Below are 11,460 nucleotides of genomic sequence, written 5' to 3'. Positions count from 1 at the left end.
TTCATTTTCATCAACAATTCTACTCGTATGCACCTGTATTCGTACTCGTACAATACACAGCTTCTAGATGTATATACTATTGGTATATACACTTCAATGATCAGATCCTTAGCAGCCCATGTGAGTCATTAAATATGTGGGAACCATCATTTGGCAACTAGCATGAAATATCTCACAAAATTACAAAAAAAATATTATAAATCATTCATGAATTATTTACATGAAAACAAACTTACACATCCTTTATATCTAATCCATATACCAACGACCAAAAACACCTACAAACACTTTTATTCTACAATTTTCTTCATCTAATTGATCTCTCTCAAGTTCTATCTTCAAGTTCTAAGTGTTCTTCATATATTCTATAAGTTCCAGTTTCATAAAACCAAGAACAATTTCAAGTTTGCAAGATTACTTCCAAGCTTTCTAGTCCATTCCAAGTAATCATTCAAGATCAAGAAACCTTTGTTACTTACAGTAGGTTATCTTTCTAATTCAAGGTAATACTCATATTCAAACTTTGATTCAATTTCTATAACTATAACAATCTTAATTCGAGCAGAAATCTTACTTGAACTTGTTTTCCTGTCATGATTCAACTTCAAGAACTTTCAAGCCATCCAAGAATCTTTTGAAGCTAGATTATTTCTTGTCACTTCCAGTAGGTTTACCTACTAAACTTAAGGCAGTAATGATATTCATAACATCATTCGATTCATACATATAAAGCTATCTTATTCGAAGATTTAAACTTGTAATCACTAGAACATAGTTTAGTTAATTCTAAACTTGTCCGTAAATAAAGTTAATCCTTCTAACTTGACTTTTAAAATCAAATAAACACATGTTCTATATCTATATGATATGCTAACTTAATGATTTAAAACCTGAAAACACGAAGAACACCGTAAAACCGGACATACGCCGTCGTAGTTAAATCTGAGGCTGTTTTGGGTTAAAAATAAAATAAAAAGTATCTTAATCTTTGAATTGGAAGTTTGTTTTCTGGAAAAATGATATTACATATGAACATGATACTATATCCAAAAATCATGGTTAAACACAAAGTGGAAATATGTTTTTCAAAATGGTCATCAAGATGTCGTTTTTTTCGACGGAAATGACTACCTCTTTAAAAAATGACTTGTAACCTGTATTTTTGACTATAAACTTATACTTTTTCTGTTTAGTTTCATAAATTTTAGTTCATTATGAAACCATAGCAACTTGAATCACTCAAAACGGATTTGAAACGAAGAAATAACGGGTAAAACAAAATTGGATAAACTTGCTAGTTTTAGCTACGAAAATTTTGTAACAAATCTAGATTAAACATATCCTAACTAATTTATATTGTATTATACATATTATGTAATCTTGGGATACCATGGACACGTATAAAATGTTTTGACATATCATATCGACCCATATATATATTATTTGGAACAACCATAGACACTCTATATGTAGTAATGTTTGAGTTAGCTATACAGAGTTGAGGTTGATTCCAAAAATATATATACTTTGAGTTGTGATCTAGCCTGAGACGTGTATACACTGGGTCGTGGATTGATTCAAGATAATATATATTAATTTATTTCTGTACATCTAACTGTGGACAACTAGTTGTAGGTTACTAACGAGGACTGCTAACTTAACAAACTTAAATCATAAAAACGTAATGAAAAATGTTGTGAATATATTTCGATCATACTTTGATATATATGTACACATTTGTTATAGGTTCGTGAATCGACCAGTGGTCAAGTCTTACTTCCTGCAAAGTAAAAATCTGTGAAAGTGAGTTATAGTCCCACTTTTACAATCTAATATTTTTTTTGGGATGAGAATACATGCAGCTTTATAAATGTTTTACAAAATAGACACAAGTACGCAAAACTACATTCTATGGTTGGATTATTAAATCGAATATCGCCCTTCAAGTCAGGTAACCTAAGAATTAGGGAAATGGCCCCTAATTGACGTGAATCCTAAAGATAGATCTATTGGGCTTAACAACCCTCATTCAGGTTATGGATGGTTTAGTACTTCGAGATTATTATACAGACGAGAGGTTCTGTTTTAGGGATATTCTATGCATTAAGTTAACGTCGGTTATCAGGTGTTCAACATATGAATGATTTTTATCTCTATGCAGTTTGCGAAATGCCTGATATGAGATGTGTTATAAAAATGAAATCTTGTGGTCTATTATTATGATTTGATAATATATAGGTTAAACCTATAACTCATCAACATTTTTGTTGACGTTTTAAGCATGTTTATTCTCAGGTGATTATTAAGAGCTTCCGCTGTTGCATACTAAAATAAGGACAAGATTTGGAGTCCATGCTTGTATGATATTGTGTAAAAACTGCATTCAAGAAAATTATTTTTGATGTAATATATTCTTATTGTAAACCATTATGTAATGGTCGTGTGTAAACGGTATATTTTAGATTATCATTATTTGATAATCTACGTAATGCTTTTTAAACCTATATAGATAAAATAAAGGTTATGGTTGTTTTAAAAATGAATGTAGTCTTTGAAAAACGTCTCATATAGAGGTCAAAACCTCGCAACGAAATCAATTAATATGGAACGTTTATAATCAATATGAACGGGACATTTCAACTTTGACCAAGTTTCAACCATCAACACACAACTAAGAGTAAAAGCTATCATTCTACAAGTTTTGAACATCAAGGTTGCCTCTTTATTGCACAACCCCAATAAAGCTTCAACCTTTGTCCTTTTTACATAAGTTTATGCATCTTCATCATATGTGATGATGAAGACTTGATCTTTATCATCACAACAATCACAAAAAGGTTCCAAGTAAGTGAGATCTACAATAATAACTTAGATCTCAAGTACTAAGAAAATCCTAAGCTAGAAAGCTTGGATCTTTACAAGATTAATGAGACCATAAGCTAGAAAGCTAAGATCTAGTAAAAGTAATGAGACCATAAGCTAAAAAGCTAAGATCTTTAACAAAATAATGAAACCCTAAGCTAGAAAGCTTGGATCTTTAATGTTCTTGAAGATCCTTAAAGCAAAAGACTAGATCTTCAAGTTACATGAAGATCATAAACACAAGTTTTAATCTTTATAACAAAATAAATAAATCATAAGTTAGATCTAACAAGTAAATGAAGATTCAAAGCTAGAAAGCTTGAATCTTTCATGTTCTTGAAGGATTCAAACCCAAGTTTGAATCTACAAGATATAACAAGATCAAAAAGCTTAAAAGCTATATCCTTTAATGATGATGATGATGTCGACATTGAGAAGAGAAGAAGAAGAAGAAGAAGAAAATTTAAAACTTACACTTTTTAGAGTGAGAAATACTAGAGAGAGAATTAGAGAGTAAGTGTGTGTAATTTGTGAATGAGATCAAGTGTGAAATGTGGGGAATTAGCATGGTATTTATAAGAGGTGATGGGGTGGCAAGGTGGTGGTGGCCGTCGAACATGGGGGGAACAAGGGGGACAAACTTTTGTTTTTTGGTTAATGGTTGTCTAAAGTTGGTGCTTATGTTGGGATCTCATGCAACAATTATGATTATGGTTAACAAAAATGCTAGTATGTTTCCTCTAATAAATGAGCATTTGTCTTACATTTATATGGGTCATAAACTTATTAAAATTGGGCTAATTAAATAGTTCATTAGCTAGAGTAGGGTGGGCTTGAGTCCAACAAGGTATAAAGTCCAACAAGACTAACTAGTGAGCATAAGTAAATTACTAAGCGTAGTTAAGCAACCAAAAGCCCAAGTAATTGTTATTAGAAAATAACAATTAGTATTTCGTAGTCGTAATATTCCAATTACGACCAAAGTTAAACGTGTACCAAAACATATAGCTCGTTCTCAACGTCAAGTGACACTAACGGTCGTAAAAGCATTCGAGGATCAAGTTAAGTAACTAAGTACTTAATGGCATGTTGTATGGTATAAACAAAGGTAATTAATCATGAAATAAGATCTCAGAATACAATATAGCTCAGTACGCACAAATACGCAGTTTCGCGGAAAGTAACAAGCACAAAAGCAAGTCGAAAAAGTCGGGTCGTTACAATATATCACGTTTATGATACAATTTACAAGTACTAGTGAAATGACCCGTGGAACCACGAGTTTGGTTAAATGAAACAGTTTAATGATATGTTTTAGGAATTAAATGAATGTAAATGTTAAAGTCGTTTAGTTTAGTGGCCCGTAAAACCACGGATTCTGACTAAGAAACTTGTCGTTGTTTTTACAAACATATAGAGACATGTATTTTCTCATACATATGTAACGTAATTAATCCCGTAAAGAGAATCCATATTTGAATATTAATATTATAATAATAATTATTAAAATTATAATAATAATAATTAATAATAATAATAATAAAGTTTTGGTTAAATGAAACAGTTTAATGATATGTTTTAGGAATTAAGTGAATGTAAATGCTAAAGCCGTTTAGTTTAGTGACCCGTAAAACCACGGATTCTGACTAAGAAACTTGTCGTTGTTCTTACAAATATATAGAGACATGTATTTTCGCATACATATGTAACGTAATTAATTGCGTAAAGAGAATCCATATTTGAATATTAATATTATAATAATTATTATTAAAATTAAAATAATAATAATTAATAATAATAATAAAGTTTGCTTAAAAATTGAGTATTTATATTTTTAATAATAATTATAACTAATAACAAATGCCTTTTGAATTTTTTTTTTTTAAAAAAAAATTATAAAGATTAAATTATATCTTAATCATAATAATTAAATTATGATTAATTATAAAGATTAAATTTTAATTGTAATTAAATTGATTTATGATGTTATCCAAGTGAATTAGATTTTTTTTCTATTTTCATTTTGAGTTTTTTAATAAAGGAAAATGACTATTTATGATGTTATCATTATAGCATTTTAATATTAACTATAGATATGTAACTTTATTGTGCTATTTAGGACTTCATACAATCAAAATAAGGTCATATTTTATCACATGTAGTGGTGTCTAACAGTAATTCACGTTTGCAATAAATAAAAAAAATCTTTCCGCCGAAAAAACAAAGAACCATTTATGTTAGAATAAATTTTCTAATGATAGCCCTTAGGGCTGTCTTTAAGAGACACACACGCTTCTTTTGTTTGTACATACAACATAACCGCTCAATTCTTGCATATAACCACCCTCAGTTAATATAATGTACAACTCTTTTATGGATCAATAATTCTCTTATGACATCCCTTAGGGTTGTCATTAGAAAACTTCTAAGTAGAAATGAGTTCATCAAGAAGATGAAACCCTTTTAGACGTACAAAAGCAAAAAAGTAACAAGCTGAACATAACTATCAATCAAACGAAAGTTCGCGACACTAAGCAAAATCCAAACCAAGCTTAACACACGAAAATCAAATCTAAGCCAACACAAACTAATAAAAGATAATAATCAATCTACATAAAGAGCGTAACATTAGAAAACCATCTAAACCAAAAAACAAACGACACAAAATTTTCAAGCCCGGCTTCAAATATTCTTGATGAATTCACCACATTTTTTTCTCTCGGCTCCTTGAACTGGTTTTCTCTTTATTTACTTTCTAGCTTTAACCAGTGGCTTAGGCGGATTTGCGACACTATTAGTGTAGAAAGTTAAGGAGTAAGTGCGGGAGTAATATTTAGTAATTAAAATATGATATTATTTTTTATTTGAAAACTTCAATCTCACACTGAAGTTGAAATTGTATCATCGTTAAATTTTGTTAGTTTTACCTCTAAGTATGACATACTATGTTATTATTATTGTTGTTTCAACATAAAGAGGAGTCTAATAATGTTGAGTAGCAGTTTAATAATGTTGAGCCTGAATATGTTGTAAGTTATAACACTATTACATCTTCTAAAACTCATAGTTTGGGTACCGTTTCCATTGGCTTGAATTGTCTTTTTTACGATTTATCAAAAGTTTTTATTTAAATTAAATTTATGTTTTTCGAAAAAATATAAAGTACTTCGATCATTGATTAATCATCAATATTAATCAATATAATATAATAAGATAAATTAAAAATGTAGGTGTATATTTAATTGAAGTGAATATATTTTTAAACATATTTTTGATAGTTCCACCAAAATTTGATTTTTTTTTCCTTCCAAAATTGTTCTCAAATAAATTTCATCAAATATTCTACACACAAATCACTTAAGGGTATACTAGGAATTTTGAGTGATGTATTAAATATATGAAATTAGAAATATCAATTTTCATACTCTTTTTATTTTATTTTATTTTATTTTTTAAACTTTTTTTTTTCTATAAAACACACTTAAAAATACAGAAGAGCCCGTCCTTTGTTCATCGCATATTCGCATTCATGCCTTCATAGTTCATAGTAGCATCCGGTATTTTCTTCTGACCTTCAAAGATCCTAACCTTCCCTCCCCTGTTTCCAAACAAACCCTAAAATTGAGCAAAAGAACTGATCAATTAGCCTTATGGATGATTCAAAGATTAAAGAACTAAAAAGCTTGGTTGAAACCATTCAATGTGACCCATCAATTCTTCACAACCCATCACTAGGGTTTTTCAAAACCTTTCTTCAAAGGTATCTTTTTTACCTAAATTTTTCTTATTATTATTTCATTATACTAATTATTGTCACTTTTTTTTTATTGATTTGTTTTCATTCGTATGTTTGCAGTCTTGGTGCCAAAATCCCACAACCATCCACTTCAGTAAGCCCCAATGTTTTATTTATTACATATTGTATTTATTTAGTTTATGCTCACAATAATAGTTTTCATTTGAGTCACATATAGAAATAATTAAATTTTGAACTGTGAACTAATCACTGTTTTACTAATTATGGTTTGACTAGTTATGGTTCATTGAGGTTTAGGCGTGTGCACAAATAGGTTACTTCACAAATAATTAATGTTAGAGTGTTGTAAAACCTGGTTATGGGATTCTCATTATCTAATTATTTAGGTTCTTTACGGTTAGGTGAGATTTAGGTGTGTGTATAAATTGGTAATTTCACAAATAATGAATTATGAGTGTTGTACAACCTTTGTTATGGGATTCTGATAATCTGATTATTTAGGCTCGTTATGGTTCGGTGAGGTTTACGTGTGGTTATAAATTGGTTATTTTGCAGATAATTGATTATGAGTGTTGTGCAACCTTAATCATCATCTTTTTTGTTCTTTAGAAAGTGTTACCAAATTTAAGAATGCAGCTTTGACTGAATTTATGCGATGCTGTTTACTTCCTTTATGTTACATTTTTGTAGGATTATTTTTAAATTTTGTTTTGATTTTTGTTTTTTGTTTTCCACTTTAGCTTTTTATTTTTATATTCTTGTGTTTACCGCTAAACTCTCATAAAGGGTGCAGCAAATGGACACGCTTTCAACGAGGATATTGTTGAGTCTGACCTTGAGTTGGATGATTCCGATATTGTAATGCCTGACAACAATCCTCCACAAAAGGTGGGTTAAAGGGTTCAAACTTTACATTATGTATTACTAAAGGTGATGATTTTGAACCATTTGTATATGAATAGTTCGATTTGGCTGGTGCTTTTCACAAGCAGGTCAAATAGTTATCTTTTGCTTAAAAGGGTATTGGGCTGATTTGGGCCATCTTTAGCCCAAGCCGGTCAAATACACTTTTTTAGCTTAAAAGGTTAGCAAGTCAAGTACAGTTGTACTTTTCTCAAACAGGTCAATGGTCAAACATGTTTTAGTAGAGGAAAGTTTGTTTCTATTGCGTACTACACGTAAGTTCTTTTATGTAAGGATTTGGACCATTCTTGTCACAACTACAACTTTATATAATAATCATAATTTTAGAAATAGACCAAAATGTTTAGGTTAACCCAATCCGACCATGTTACCCTGTACTAAAAAGTGATTATTTTCTCCCGTTTCTGTTACCCAACCCGCGCCAGGATCCACCAATCTTGTTACCTGTGTGGGTTGTTACACAAGTTGTTATTTTTTTTTTTTTTTTTTTTTTGGCTCTTTTAATACCAATTTCTAACTTTGGTTGCAGATGGGAGATCCTTCAGTTGTGGTTGATGAGGAAAGTCGTGATCTTGCACAAGCGTTGAAGTCGACAGCTACTGATGAAATTTCTCAAGGCATGTTTATATGTAGATACTTTATCGTTAAATATTGTCTACTATCATCTAAATGAATTAGCATATTCATTACATTGCCAACACTTGTAGGTAAATATGATGAAGCCATAAATCACCTAACAGAAGCTATTACCCTGAATCCAAATTCAGCTATTTTATATGCGACACGAGGTATTTCATACTTACGAAATATAAAGTTAAAACTTTATTTAGCCTTTGGATGTGCGTTTTGATTTTTTTAAACCTTAATTCGATGCAACATTCGATCTTGAAATCACTATCTATTTTCCTTGCAAGTGTTTTTGGTTATTTATATTATAATCTTCTATATATAATTGCAGCTAGTGTTTATGTCCTTTTAAAGAAACCAAATGCTGCAATACGAGATGCTGATGCAGCTCTAAAGGTCTGTTTCTAAATTTTCACTTATTATGAACATAACCTAATCAACTCATATCTGACATTTTTTAACGAGTTTCCAGATAAATGCTGACTCAGCAAAAGGCTATAAAATGCGTGGTATGGCAAGGGCTATGCTTGGTCTATGGGAAGAGGCAGCTCGTGATTTGGGTGTAGCGTCTACATTAGATTATGATGATGAGATCAGTTTACTTCTTAAAAAGGTTTTTTTCTCACACGCGACACTTTTTTGAAAATGTTTTCATCAAATGAATATATTATTAACGTTTGAATATTTGTTTAATAGCATAGCATATATACTACTAATAAGATAGATTTAGAATATGGATTTTTATTGATTATTTAGTATGACAAGTTTTTAAAATTTAAGTTACACATAACTATTGTAGGCATTTGGGTGGAAAAAACATGAAATGTTTCGTTTTGTTTATTTATTTTTGTTTCTAAAAAAAAGGTCATGAAGGAAAATATAGCACGTGAAAAAGTTAATGGATATATAATATCTATATTGAGTTAGTCTAGTGTATGTGTTTGGTTGTTTGCCATGTTTTTAATCTTACAAATACATTGTGGGCCAAATATAAACCCAAATACATGTTTTACTGTTCTTTTATCGTGTTGTTTCTATTTGCAGATTGAACCTAACGTCCACAAGATTAAAGAGCATCGGCGAAAGTACGAACGTTTGCGGAAGGAAAGAAAACTTGCAGCAAATGAACGCGAGAAACAAAAAACACAATTTAAAACTGAGGCATGTATATTTGTTATATTCTTAATTAAATCCAACACACGACTAAAATCGATCTGAACTACTGAGACGGCTTTAAATCATATTAACAGATAACCTTTTTACGTTTACATTATAGTACAACAGTTGGAACTTTTTCTATACAAGTTACTCTAATACATGATAAGTTGAAGTAGTAGCGAAAATACAAATTGATTATTTTAGTATTATTATTTTTCATCCGGTTAATTTTAGGCTAAATCTTGTTACCCATTAGTTTTTGATATTTAGATTATTTAAGGTATTCACCTAAGGCTCACATATCATTTTTACTTAACGCAGGACATGAATACTACGCCTCAAACGTACGGTATGTTATTTGGTTTTAATGCTCGCACAATTAAACAATATCTCAACATGGTTTGCTTGTTATCGTTCTTCTATCCATATGAGGCGAGTTGTTACTTACGATATATTATCTTCTTGTTTTTTTTTTTTTTTTTTGGGTCTTCAGGTCAAGTAGTCAGCATTCAAACCGCAACCGAGTTGAAAGCAAAGTTGACCACTTCATCAAAATCAAACCAACTTGCCATTTTGTACTTCACGGCTACATGGTGTGGACCATGTCGTTTCATGGCTCCTCTCTATACAAACTTGGCAGCCAAGTACCCTAAAGTATTGTTCCTAAAAATTGATATCGATGAGGCGAGAGAAGTTGCTGCACAGTGGAATATTAGCAGTGTGCCATCGATTTTTTTTACAAAAAACGGAATGGAGATCGATAAAGTGGTTGGGGCCGATAAAGCTTCACTTGAAGCAAAAATTGCTAAGTATGCCACGGCGTAAGTTATCACTGCTAAATCAGTATTATGTGTATTAAAACCTTATGTTTTGTTTGTTTTCTTCTTTTATAGTGTCATAGACATTTGTGTAATGTTTGTTTTCTTTTTTTAAACGTCATAGATTTGTGATATATAGATCATTGTATCATTGAGACTTCGAATCCCTTTTACCATTTCTAAATATGTTCATGTTGATGTGCAACAATTCGATGATGTTCGTTGTGGATGTTTGTATTTGACCATTTTAGTTGAGAATGTAATTTTTGTTATTGACCATTTTAGTTGAGAATGTAATTTAGTCGCTTAGGGGTTAATTTTTTTTTTTCTGCAATATGATTGCGTAAACAAAAATGGTTAAATACCTTAATGGCTTAACAACATCAAAATGACATGCATATATCATGAGGTACTGCAATCAGCTTTTTTTCAACATCAATAATCTTATGATATGACTTGACAGTTCGACACTAGCAAATATGTTACATGATATTGTATAGTACAACAATTTATAACATGTTTGGTAGTGTATGGATAAATATTGATTACGAATCACCACCTTAACATAAAACATATACTCATTTTTTTGAAATTTTTAAAAATGGTAAAAAAAACCTAAGGTCCCATATAAGAGTATAAAAAAGGTTTCCATGAAAGATGTCAACCACACTTTTTGATCAAGAGATATGGTAATGATCATGATTGATGGGATTGGCTGTTGTAAACGAAATATATGGAACCCTTCAAGTTCTATATATCATCCAACAATAATCACATATCATTTCATTTTTATTTTTGTGAACAAGGTTTAAAGTTTTCACCTTACTTATATGTTTGAAAAAGATTACCAAGTACAATATGTATCTTCTAGTAAGTTGTTCGCCATGAAACTTAGGCAATATCTTTACGATACATAATTTAAACACATAAAAAGTTGTTAATTAGTATATGCAGGTGTATATATAATATATGTCTTTTGTTAAAAACGATTATTGTACATCAATAAATAATCCCAAAAGTTTCAAGACAATAGAAATTTTATGTGATGTCGTGATGAATAGGTTCACACTAGCTAGTGCTATCTAATAAAGACTTTTCAATATGAAGTTTGAAACTAAATGCTTTGAGATTACCTTAAAACAAGCCCCGTGAAGCGATGAATAACAAAGAGGAAGCAACATGATGATGACAGAAGCATAAAGAGCACAAAGGAGTAAGATGCAATACACTCATTGCACTCGGTCCTTTGTGCTCTCTATCTTCTGTCAACATCACACTCAACGCTTCAACTCCACAATTATTCATTACCTCTTT

General features: G+C 30.4%; 1 protein-coding gene across 1 annotated transcript; it reads left to right on the top strand.

Annotated features, from left to right (window-relative positions):
- Positions 1–6,465: 6,465 nt before the first annotated feature.
- On the top strand, positions 6,466–10,303 carry LOC139892884 (TPR repeat-containing thioredoxin TDX). Its single transcript, XM_071876005.1, has 10 exons — positions 6,466–6,622; positions 6,719–6,752; positions 7,406–7,507; positions 8,073–8,160; positions 8,251–8,331; positions 8,502–8,566; positions 8,643–8,783; positions 9,215–9,331; positions 9,650–9,677; positions 9,822–10,303. The coding sequence occupies exons 1-10, from the start codon at positions 6,513–6,515 to the stop codon at positions 10,151–10,153; spliced, it is 1,098 nt and encodes a 365-aa protein (XP_071732106.1). The 5' UTR covers positions 6,466–6,512; the 3' UTR covers positions 10,154–10,303.
- Positions 10,304–11,460: the final 1,157 nt, after the last annotated feature.

This window comes from Rutidosis leptorrhynchoides, chromosome 2 (genome assembly GCF_046630445.1).
Source record: "Rutidosis leptorrhynchoides isolate AG116_Rl617_1_P2 chromosome 2, CSIRO_AGI_Rlap_v1, whole genome shotgun sequence".
Lineage (NCBI taxonomy): Eukaryota > Viridiplantae > Streptophyta > Magnoliopsida > Asterales > Asteraceae > Rutidosis > Rutidosis leptorrhynchoides.
Note: the sequence above shows the minus strand (reverse complement) of the source record. Positions and strands in the feature narration are given on the sequence as shown.